The sequence below is a fragment of the Atheta coriaria genome, unplaced genomic scaffold (assembly GCF_025399875.1).
Source record: "Atheta coriaria isolate IRGN ID8LTWV9N9 unplaced genomic scaffold, Caltech_Dcor_3.1 hic_scaffold_3_pilon, whole genome shotgun sequence".
NCBI lineage: Eukaryota > Metazoa > Arthropoda > Insecta > Coleoptera > Staphylinidae > Dalotia > Dalotia coriaria.
The window spans coordinates 10,878,668-10,890,739 of NW_027045445.1; the positions used below are offsets into that span (position 1 = coordinate 10,878,668).

Below are 12,072 nucleotides of genomic sequence, written 5' to 3' on the forward strand. Positions count from 1 at the left end.
TATATTTGTTTCGAATTCCCTTGTCTGTCCGCTTCTCGTAATTACTGATGTTGTTGTTTTCTCAGTGACAACGTTGATCATTGCCTTTACCTTTGTTGGTATCTCGAGCGAGTGTATAATTCCCATTAGTTGTTGTCGGTTTATTGAGTCAAAGGCTTTTTAAAATCTATGAAGATGATTATCACTTTCTGGTTATGCTCAGTTGTTTTGTAGAATCTGTTTCATCATGTGTATAGCATCTATGGTAGATTTTCCTTTCGCAAACCCATTTTGATATTCAGGTATTGTGATGTTTTCCATTAGTTTGTTGTGTATGGTTGTGGTCAGCATCTTGTATGTGGAGTTGAGCAGGGTGATGCCCTATAGTTGTCACATATCTGTTTATCTCCTTTTTGTGAATTGGATATATTGCTCCTATACCCCATTCTTCCGGTACATGTTCCATATCCCATATCTGATTTATTAACTCGTGTATTTCTTTGACCACTCGATTTCCTCCATACTTTATTAGTTCATTGTTTATTCCATCGGGTCCAGGTGTCTTCCCATTCTTCAGTTTCTTTATTATTTCTTTTATATCTTGCTCGGCTATTGATATTTGCTCATTTCTTTCACACCTTTCTTCTTCTTGTCCCACTCCCAGATTTCTTCTTTGAGTCTTGTCTTCAGTCAGGATTGTCTTGAAGTATTCTTCCCATATTTGCTTTTCTTCTTCCTCGGTTTCTGCTGTTTTCCGTGCTTGTTCTTCATCTTTGTAGTTTGCCTGGTGCTTTTTATGGTATTCATTTTCTTAATGTCTTGGTAGAATTTTCTGGTATTATTGTTCTTCATCTGATTTTCAGCGGTTTGTAACTTATGGTTCATCCATTGATTCTTCACCTCCCTTATTCCGTGGTTTGCTTCATTCCTCGCCTTCCTATAGTTCTCTTTGTCATTGTCATCTCCAGTCTTCATATATTTGTCTCTTGCTTCGGTTTTTCTTCTTACTAATTCCTTGCATTTCTCATTCCACCATTGTGTCTGCTTCTGCTTCTGTTCCGTACCCAATACGTTTTGCGCTGTTTTGTTTAGACATGCTTTAAGTTTCATCCATTTCTCCCTTACTTCCATGCCACTTTCCTGACTTTCAAGTTCTTTTTCCATTTCCTCTTCATATTTGGCTCGTACCTCCTCTTGTTTCAGTTTGTCTATACTCCATCTAGCTTTCTTACTTTGCTTCTTGTTTTGGTTTGTTTTCTTTATACGTACTTTCGCCACCACCATGAAGTGGTCTGTTTCCACATTTGCCGCCTTCTCTGTATATACATCTTCTATTAGGCTTTGTCTATCTTCTCTTATTAAAATGTGATCGATTTGAGTACTATATCTTCCTCCTGGGGCGTTCCATGTTACTTTATCTTCATGCTTATGGTTGAATTTTGTGCTGGCGATAATGAATCCATTGCTTGCTGCAAAGTTACAAAGTCTTGTTCCATTATCGTTGGTTTTCTCGTGAATTGTAAATTTTCCTGCAACCTTACTGTTGCACTCCTCTTTACCTACTTGCGCATTGTAGTCCCCTGCTATTATTATTGTGTCTCGGTTGTTGATTTGTTCATATACCTCTTCTAATTTTTCGTACCATTGCTCTTTCTCTTCGTTATTGGTGGTTTCGGGTGGGGCATAAACATTTACTAATGTTACGTTGTATGTTGCCATTTTTATTCGTATATATGATATCCTATCGCTATGTGCTTTATGTTCTATGATATGTTTTCTGAATTTGTTTGTCACGATGAAACCGACTCCATTTTTCCTTGCTTATTTCCTCCGGAGTAGAATAGTGTATAATTTTGGTTGGTAACTTCACCTTCTCCTTTCCATCTGACCTCTTGTAGAGCTGTTATGTCTATTTTGTTCTTTATTGCTTGATCTGCCACTTCGTTCATCTTTCCTACTTGTAATAGCGTTCGTATGTTCCATGTTCCAATTGTTATTATTTCCTTGCGTCGTCTCCATCCTCTACGATTTGTTGTCTTGTTTATTGTGTTCCTGCTATTTGGTTTTTTGGATTGGCCCTCTGTTGTTGCATTTCTTCCCATTTTATCATTCTTCCATTTATGGATAATCTTTTGTATCCTATTTTAACTGTCGCTCCTTTCTCTCTCTCATCTTTAGCCCTTTCATATAACTGTTTTTGAATGCTCATTTCATTTCTGGTGAGCTCACTCTCTATAAATATTTTTGTGTCCTTTAGCTTGCTCTTGGCCTTCATTATTATCTCCTTCTGCTCTGCATCCTGTATCTTAGCTTTTATTGTTCTATAATTAATCCTCTCCGCCTCGGTTATATTAGCGTCTACCCCTATGTACTCTTTAATGAATTTTCCAACTTCTTCCTTCACGTTGCCATTCTTGATCTGCATATTTTTTATAACTATGTTATTCCTTTTTTCTTTCTTCTCTAGGTATTCTATTTGGTTTTCCAGCTTGGCTACGTGTTCCATTATTTGTTCCTTTTCGTTTTTCCATTCTTCCTCTTTCATCTTGTTGATTTCCTTTATTTCTTTTATTTCCTGTTTGAGGACGTTTATTTCCTGCCTTTGTTGTTCGAAACCTTCGTACATACATTGTTTCATTTCGTCCTTGTTCTTATCAAGTCTTTGGTTCATTTTCTCATTCATATTCCTCATTTCCTCTAATATTGTCTGCATACTTATTGGTTCAGGTGCCATGTTCCTTATTTTGGTAGATTGTTTATTTTCTGGGCTGCTACTTTCGACCATACCATCTTCTACTTAATAGTAGTTAAGAATTGCTCTGTAGGTACATGTATTTAAGTGGAAAGTCAACTTCCAACGATAGTTTATTTCCCATTATCTCGAAATCTACTAAAGATGATCTAAATGCAAAAATGGAGTTGATTGCACAATAAAATAAAGAAAATTAAAATAAAATAGCAAATTTTAAAATTCGTATTTTGAAGTTACCTACTGAAAAATAATTATCCGATGCGATTTCCCCGCAAATTACAAAAGCTACAGACAAACAATTTATCGATTCTAGAAAGCTGTTTATGTGATAAAAAAAGTTTACAATTTGGGATTTCTTGATTTACCATGGAACGTTGTTAGTATTACAAAAAAAGCAAAATGCGCACTCCAATGAGGTGTTAAGGATCAGAAAAGAAGGTAGGATATAAAACATCTAATCTGAATAGAAATACATATAAATCCGAATATAATTAAATGTCATTATTCGAGAAGTCATATAAATTGTATGTTTGTTAATTAAATAATGACAATTCACCAATATTTGGCAACATAACCAATAATGTAACCTACTTTCCTTTCTCTTAATTTAATTTTTTTTATCATATTAAAAGTCCTTGACTTGTTATCGCTTTATCAGTGTTGACTGACTTACCTCAGGTGTTTGTTTAACAGTTATGGAGTGGTACCTCAGTTGCGGTTGAATGTAGGAGGTGGAACGATACCTATGTGACACACCTGGTGTGAGTGAACCACACAGAAATGCCGAAAAATCGATACGATGATCTGCAACAGGTAAAAAACATTTCTTTAATAAATGAACATTTACTTAGTCTTCACCTGATGTAAGAAATTAGCAAAAATGATAAAGTTAAATCAAAGAAGAGTAAAAACCGTGACACCAAGCTGGAAATGGAAGAACAAGAGAACACCTTTGAAAATTTCGAGGTTATCAGAAGCCGCATAGACGAACTAGAAGAAAATACAAAAAATGCGAAGCTGCCTACAGGAAATCTGCAAGTTCAAAAGGTTTTCCAACCAAAACAATTTCATTCAAAAATATACCTACATTCAGTGGCGGATTATGCTTCAGTGAGGCCCTAGGCGCAAATCAGGTTTGGGGCCCCTAAATCCTAAATTTAAAAATATATTCTAATAATACCACAATAAAATAAAAGACAATACAAATTTAAATACAAATTACAAATTTACTTTTCTTGCCTTCTCTTGGGCAAAGATTTCAATAATTTTGTCGTACTCTAGTTTTTTAAAAAACTCATTCATTTTCTATGAACATTAATGCCAGGTCATTTAAGTGCTCTTGTGAAAGACTATTGCGCAGATAGTTATTGACTCGTTTTAAAACTGATAATGTCCTTTCTCCACTTGCATTAGAAACGGGCAAGGTCAAAAAAATTTGCAGTATTGTGTGTATATTTGGAAAAGTTGATTTTAGACCATTACTTAATGTTGCATACATTTCATGTGGATCTCTAATATTTTCTTCTTGTATGTATTTTAGAAAATGAGTTAACTCATCAGTGAAATATTCTGGCTCAATATCTTTTTCATACTTAGATAATAATCGCTCTACACAATTATTAGTCTCAACACGACTTAATTTTAACTCAAAGAAAATTTTAAAATCGTTAAGAACATTGATATAGACATCGCCCCTTCGAGTAATTTCCAATATTCCACCGTCTTGTAGATGCAGCAAAGAAAGAAGGTATAGGTATATATTTTGCAAAAACATATAATACTGCAATGCTCCAGAACAAGACTCCGCTGCAGTATTCCCAGCCAAATTTAAAGAATGACTTCTACATGGTATGAATTCAGCTGATTTGGAATGTTGTTTTATGCGTGCCTGTAATCCACAGTACTTGCCAGACATGTTAGCAGCGTTATCATAAGATTGGCCCCTACAGTTTGTGATATCTAAGCCATAATCATGTAACTTTCTAAGTACAATTTCTTCTAACGTTGAAGAATCATGTCCAAGAAATTTAATAAATTCAAAAAATCTTTCTCTTACTATACCAGTTTTGTCCACATATTGCAGAACAAATGTTAGTTGGTCGACATGTGTAATATCAGGTGTGGAATCCACAATTATTGAGAAATAATGATGTGCTTTGGGGAGGATTATCCTGATTTAATGATGGTCGTATTAAATATGATGACAAGGAATTTTTTTTGAAGATCATTTCTTTTTTCCTTTTATAATTTCAGTTTTCGCTTTTTCGCGCCGGATAAATATATAATATTAAAATAGATACTGCATGAATTTAAAAAAAAGCATAAATTATTGACTATTATATCTTGCAATTGGCTTCGTTGCTCATTTTGAGAGCCAAAATAATTACTGTTGCTCAAATATGTTTTGTGAAAATTGTAATATAATAAGAAATGTTAACGATGTACCTTTATAGAAGCAGTTGTTGATTATTTAGTGACTGCAGTTTTGAAAATCACGGGTGCCAAATCGTCTACGCACAAAACTTCGAGAAAAAACTTTTGTAGAACTAGTGTTGTCGGGGTTGTGATTCAAGACTCACTGACCACTCTCTGTTTTTTTTTTTTGTAAATCTAACTACCACCCCAAAAATGTAGATAAAAATTGTAGGAGGATAAAATGTAGGCTACATTTATTAAAGTGTTTACATTTTAGGAATAAGTAAGAAATTAAAAGATGTATTTAAAGAATCCGAAACTCTTGCGCAATTAATCGCAAAATCATTAAAAGAGAATAACTTGAATTTAAAATCGTCTGGAAATAAAACTTGCGCCAAATATCGCATGAAACTTGTGTAGTACACCGGGTTAGTCGAACGATTCAAAGTCGTCGCCGGCGAGCACCAGGCGTGGGCGCAACTGATTTGGCAGAGCGAGAAAAATTTCATTTCGAAATGTCATCAAATAGTCAATCCGATTAATCAGGTATGCACATTGTAGAAACTCTCTTTGTAATGTACGAATATATCCCAATAAGAAGCCAAAGTCAACTTTGATTCACCTTGTCTTCAGGCAGCGGTGCTTATGATAACAACTCCAAAGCAACGTCGTGGCATGGGACCAGCGACGACATCGGAGATACCGAGAATTCCAGGAATGCGACGCGTTGCGAAGCGATTTGATATATTTCTGAATGTAAATATAGATGAATTGTCTGGAAGCTGACAAACAGCGAAAGTTGTTGTAGAAAATCTCCTAGAATTTCCGTCAATCCCTAAAATTTAACGAAGAGGAAACTAATGCTTATAAAAACAATATTTTAATTAATAAGAAAATGTTTTACCATTTAGTGAAATCTTTTGAAGATTCGCTAATGATGATTGATATTGATGTCCTCGGTGGTAATGGCAGTATTCTGACTGTAAAAGAAAATTATTGTAAATATTACGCATTTATTAAAAGCTAATTATTACCATATTAAAGATGACCAAATGTCCATTGGCAGTTTGTTTTGGGTATGTATACATAGTAATAGATATACTTATACAATAACTAACAACTAATTATTACAATTGTAAACTTAATGATATTTTACATTACAATATTGATTTGATAGTTTTGTTTAGTTATAAGCAAATTATCTATTAGATAATTCAAAATCAGTGATTAGATTTTCAGTTGGTACATACTGATTTGTTCTATCAAATTTGCGCCAGATATAAGGAAGAAATACAAGTATAAGACAAAGCATTAAAATAAGTAAAATAAGTAATATAAATAAAACATGAGTAGTTTTGTCAGATTTCTCTTGCACATCGTGAACTTGAGTAACTACTTGAGTAAGATTTGCATTCAAATTTTTATTATTGATATGTTTTAGTACGTTTAATACTTCTGATAGTATTTTATTATTAGACAATTGAATATCAGAATTTGGTATGTTGGTAGATTCGATAATGTTTTGCATTGTAGTGGATTCTATTACATCGGAATGATTACAATGCATTCCAAATAGATGTAAACGATTTTGTTCTTTTCCAGCAACACAATTAATATTTAATGTTTTAAAATATTTAACTATTTCGACTAATCTTGTACAACTCAGTTGCATACCATCGATATTAATTGAGCTCAAATGCGATCCTTTAAATAATGTTTCATCAATGTCACTTAAATTATTGTAACTGATATCCAAGAATGATAATTTAGGTGTATTAAATATTAAATATTTATCAACCGTATAATGATTATAACTTAGATTTAAGGATTGTAAAACAAGTAACCCATGCAAAGATGCAATGTGCATGTTTTTTATTTGGTTGTGTGACAAATCTAAATGTTCTAAATTTTGCATATTTACAAATGTATTCGGATATATTTGATTGATTTTATTGTTTGATATATTTAGGTATTTTATTGCACTGATTTCCGGAAACATTTTGTTCGATATACTGCTTAAATTTTGATATGTTAAATCGAGTTTGTGCAATGATGGAAGATAACCTAATGCATTATCAAAATTTGATATATTATTAACAAATAAAATTATGGTGTGTAATTTTTGAAGATTATCAAAAATGTACTTAGGTGTATTTGGATTTTGTGAATCTTGTAATGATATTGGATTCAATACATTTAATTTATTATTTGACAAATCTAAAATCATCAGCTCTTTCAAATTCTTAAATGCATTTGGAGTTATTTTACTTATTATATTGTTAGACATGTTCAATTTCCTTAAAGCACTGATTTCTGGAAACAATTCGTTTGATATACTGTTTAAATTTTGATGTGATAAATCGAGTTCTTCCAATGACGGAAGATAACCTAATGCATTATCAAAATTTGATATATTATTACCAAATAAAATTAATGTATGTAGTGCTGATAAATTGTGAAAGATATAACTGATATCCTTTAAATTTAGTAAATTGTTTTGGTGTACATTTAATAACATATTCATTGACAAATCGAGAACTTCTAATTTCGAAAGATATATAAATGCATTGGGAACAATGTGTTTTATCTGGCTATTAGACAAATTCAAATATTGAATATTTATATTAGCAGTAAACAACTCATTTGAAATGCTTGTTAAGTTATTGTTTGATAAATCTAAACTCGTTACACTAACCAGTTTACTAAGCGAAGTAATAGTTCCTATTTTATTTCCGACAATATTATTTGAAAATGAAAATTTTGTAACACTTTCTAAATTATTGAAGGCATTTTCTTCAATTGTTGATATATTATTGTTTTTAAAACTTACGAAGCGATAATTAACATCACGTGTACCATATCTAGATGATTTTTGTTTAGGAAAAGCAAAGTTTACAATTCTGTCAATTTGCGAATCCTCAATAATCAGCTCAACGATACCAAAATAAAAAGCTATGTCATCTGTGATGACAGTTTGCAATGTAAAGTCGCTAAATTTAAGATTCTGCATTGATATTATAATTATTCTATTATAACTGACACCGTACAAATTTGAATCTAATCCTTCAACAGTCCATTCGCCATTTTTTTTTGGGTAACATTGCAATAATAGCAATAGTAGCGATTGAAATTGTATTCACTACGTTGCTCGTATGTATCATTACAATATCCATTTGTGTGAGCAATAATGAACAATATCACTTGAACAATTGTCCATAAAGTAGCCATTTTAACCACACAACTTAAACACTAAGAACTGTTCAACCTTAAACGCTCACAATATACTGAAGTGAATTAATCGACTGCTTGTGCATAGCAAAGCTTAATATTTACTGGAGATTATTTATTATATTTGACCATGTCAGCACGCAATGATAATATGTATGCGTGTGCACTATCGCATAGAAGAGGCGTCTTGTCAACTCAGCACACCAACCATAGCCGACCATACAAAATGATATGATTCAAGTTATCAACAGTTAAACTGTATTTCACATTTACAAAATAGTGTTTAAAATATTTTACCGAAAACAAAAGGCAATGCAAAAATTTATTATTATTATACATACTATTTATTATTATTTTGTTGTTTTTTTTTTCTGTCCCCTTTATTGTATTTAGATATAATTTTAAAGGAACTAACTGATATCTATTAAATTTCCATTTTTATTCTGAAGAAAATTAGAGATATTTTATCGTTATATTGTAATCGCAGAGGCTCTACCTTTCCGGTCCTCTGAACCACCAAGAAGTGTCCTAAAGCGCTTCTCTAAAATACGTATTTTTGTCACTACTTCCGCCTTTAAAGCGCCAGTTTTTCCACGGTTTTAAGATACATAAAGTGGTACTTTGACGGACGGCAACCGTGGCTAAAATAGGTTAGTCACTCGTGTCAGCGCGGCGCGTGGCACAGCATTTATAACCTTACATTTCAAGGAATAGTGAGCGACCGAATTTCGAAGATTTAAAATACAAAAGTTCAAATACAAAACATCACGAGGCAAAACGTTGTTAAACCAAATGTCCCGCTTAGCCACGTGATACTTAATTGACTATTGTGTCAAAAGCCAGGATCCGTTTTATAGTTAAAATTAATTTCAGTCGAAACACCCAGGAAAAGATTTTGTCATACAAAGTCAAATCTTTTCTCTTTCTTTTGATTAAAACTAAAACGTATGATTATAACTAAAATTTGAATTTTTAACTGGATTCTGATATAACTATCAATTCTAATTAATTAAACACGTTATGTACACCATCTTCCACTTAATAGTAGTTGCCAATATTTGGCAACATAACCAATAATGTAACCTACTTTCCTTTCTCATAATTTAAGTTTTTTATCACATCAAAAGTCCTTGACTTGTTATCGCTTTATCAGTGTTGACTGACTTACCTCAGGTGTTTGTTTAACAGTTATGGAGTGGTACCTCAGTTGCGGTTGTATGTAGGAGGTGGAACGATATGTGACACACCTGGTGTGAGTTAAACACAAAAATGCCGAAAAATCGATACGATGAGCTGCAACAGGTAAGAAACATTTATTTAATAAATGAACATTTAACTTAGTCTTCACTTAATGTAGGAAATTAGCAAAAATGATAAAGTTAAATCAAAGAAAAATAAAAACCGTGACACCAAGCTGGAAATGGAAGAACAAGAGAACACCTTTGAAAATTTCGAGGTTATCAGAAGCCGCATAGACGAACTAGAAGAAAATACAAAAAAATGCGAAGCTGCCTACAGGAAATCTGCAAGTTCAAAAGGTTTTCCAACCAAAACAATATCATTCAAAAATATACATTTATTAAAGTGTTCACATTTTAGGAATAAGTAAGAAATTAAAAGATGTATTTAAAGAATCCGAAAGTCTTGCGCATTTAATCGCAAAATCGTTAAAAGAGAATAACTTGAATTTAAAATCGTCTGAGAATAAAACTTGCGCCGAATATCGCATGAAACTTGTGCAGTACACTGGGTTAGTCGAACGATTCAAAATCGTCGCCGGCGAGCACCAGGCGTGGGCGCAACAGATTTGCCAGAGCGAGAAAAATTTCATTGCGAAATGTCATCAAATAGTCAATCACGACGAACTCGATGATTCACAACTTAATCAGTTGATTGAAGAAAACCCGCACATTTTTACACAGGATGTAAGTTCACAATTTATTTTATATGCTTTATATAATAAATAAAATAAATTTGGTATTTTCGTTTGTTTTTGCAGTACATTCAAAATGAACTAGAAGCACGAAGTCAATTAGCAAATCTTGAAGCGCGCCATGAACAATTAGTCACTATCGAAGAGCACTTGGTGGAGATTCGTGATTTATTCGTTAATTTAGCGACTCTGGTTGAATTACAACAAGATAGTTTAAACAGAGTCGAGTTTTTCGCGGTTCAAGCAACAGACCATATTGACAAAGCAGTTGATGAGTTGCAGAAAGCAAAGAAGAATAAAAAACGCGGACTGATCGTAAGTAATAAAACAATTTAAAAATAATGTTGATTTCTAATATTAAATTTTTAGATTAAAATTTGCATCGGAATCTTTCTATTATTGCTGGTTATTGTTATCCTTGCAAGTATCTTTGGTTGACTTAAATTATTTCTCTTCAAAAGTCAGTTCCTTTATAATTTTACATAAATCTTTAGAATTTGGACGTTTTTTATAGTCCTGCTCAGTGCATAAGTAATAAATCTGAAGAATTGGTAAATAAGTGTCATCTAGGTACTCACAAGGCACCTTTGGTCTTTTTCTCACACTTAAAAGTTCTTCCTCAACCTCATCTTCCTCACTATCATCTTCATATTTACTATCATTCAATTGTGAATCATCATCAGAAGTTACATAAGGTGTTTTTAAGGCAATCATTTCCCATAAACACAACCCATATGCAAATATATCTGCCTTGACTGTGATAACCTGCCCCTCTTGCAATATTTCAGGTGCACACCATGGGTCAGTGCCTACAAATTCAGCTTCATCACCAGTTTTGGAATAATCTAGGGTGCCATCCTTCTTCAAAGGCATACTCACGCCAAAATCACATATCTTACATATTTGAAACTCATTTTTAACCAAGATGTTGTACGATTTGATGTCACAGTGGAGTACAAGTGCTTCATTGTGCAAATAATTTAAACCTTCAGCTACATCTTTGAGGACTTTCTCAATTTTGTCAGCTGGAAAAGGTGAATGAATTTCATCGTCATAGACTCTTTTTTCAATCAAATCTCCTAGAGATATAGTGCAGTCCTCCATTGCAATGCATTTTCTTCCATCACTTTCTTGAAGTAGAGCTCGAAAGCCAACTATGTTTGGATGGTTTAAGGTTTTAAGAATTGATGCTTCAATCTTGAGGCGCATGGACATTTCTTCGTGTCTGGGACCTTTTCGCGAAACCTTTTTAAGAACCCATGGTGATCCGTTTTGCTCACGATCAAGTTTATAAACAGTTACACCTGAAATTATGTTTACCATTTCAGTAGTTGCTCGAATTATTGTAAAGAATTACCTGTTCCGTATCCCAACTTTTGCATTTGCGGTGATGGTGGAATGGTGAGTGATCTTGTTTTCAGCAAGAGCTTATTGCGAACTGGTGTTTGATTCATTTTTTTTTCTTAAAACTGTTAGTAAAAATTCATAAACTTGAATCGTAACGTATTTCAAGATGGTGAACACAGACTGAACAATAATATATAAAGGGCGTTCTGATGAATGTTATGAATGAATGTTAAATTTACATTAAAAATATAAATATTTTAAATTTAATAATAACCAAACAATATAAATTAACCGCAAGACAAATTATAATATTTAGAGCAATTGCTAATGGAACGTTTGGACTTTTCAAAAAAATAACAATTTTTAAATTGTATACACCCAGTTATTTTGGTGTGTTTTTGCTTGCCTACATTTTGGG

At 32.8% G+C, this 12,072-nt stretch overlaps 3 protein-coding genes and 1 long non-coding RNA gene across 5 annotated transcripts; 2 read left to right on the forward strand and 2 right to left on the reverse strand.

Moving 5' to 3' along the window:
• Positions 1 to 3,438: 3,438 nt before the first annotated feature.
• Positions 3,439 to 4,789, forward strand: LOC135789874 (uncharacterized). The gene is made up of 2 exons (XR_010547673.1): positions 3,439 to 3,544; positions 3,600 to 4,789. It is a non-coding gene; the product is annotated as an uncharacterized lncRNA (long non-coding RNA).
• Positions 3,826 to 8,648, reverse strand: LOC135789868 (chaoptin-like). Of its 2 annotated transcripts, XM_065299936.1 has the most exons (4): positions 6,181 to 8,648; positions 6,051 to 6,126; positions 5,769 to 5,981; positions 3,826 to 3,882 (listed from the first exon to the last, which is right to left on the reverse strand). In XM_065299936.1, exon 1 carries the CDS (start codon positions 8,154 to 8,156, stop codon positions 6,345 to 6,347), a length of 1,812 nt encoding a protein of 603 aa, XP_065156008.1. In that variant the 5' UTR covers positions 8,157 to 8,648; the 3' UTR covers positions 3,826 to 3,882; positions 5,769 to 5,981; positions 6,051 to 6,126; positions 6,181 to 6,344. The 2 variants fall into 2 exon arrangements, with proteins under 2 accessions (XP_065156008.1, XP_065156007.1); XM_065299935.1 differs by lacking the exon at positions 3,826 to 3,882 and having other exon boundaries at positions 5,391 to 5,981.
• A 908-nt stretch (positions 8,649 to 9,556) lies between these two features.
• Positions 9,557 to 10,866, forward strand: LOC135789872 (syntaxin-like). The gene is made up of 5 exons (XM_065299941.1): positions 9,557 to 9,676; positions 9,732 to 9,912; positions 9,974 to 10,299; positions 10,374 to 10,622; positions 10,677 to 10,866. Exons 1-5 carry the CDS (start codon positions 9,644 to 9,646, stop codon positions 10,743 to 10,745), a joined length of 858 nt encoding a protein of 285 aa, XP_065156013.1. The 5' UTR covers positions 9,557 to 9,643; the 3' UTR covers positions 10,746 to 10,866.
• LOC135789870 (lymphokine-activated killer T-cell-originated protein kinase) lies at positions 9,936 to 11,825 on the reverse strand. Its single transcript, XM_065299938.1, has 2 exons — positions 11,665 to 11,825; positions 9,936 to 11,611 (listed from the first exon to the last, which is right to left on the reverse strand). Exons 1-2 carry the CDS (start codon positions 11,759 to 11,761, stop codon positions 10,752 to 10,754), a joined length of 957 nt encoding a protein of 318 aa, XP_065156010.1. The 5' UTR covers positions 11,762 to 11,825; the 3' UTR covers positions 9,936 to 10,751.
• Between the last annotated feature and the right edge of the window lie 247 nt (positions 11,826 to 12,072).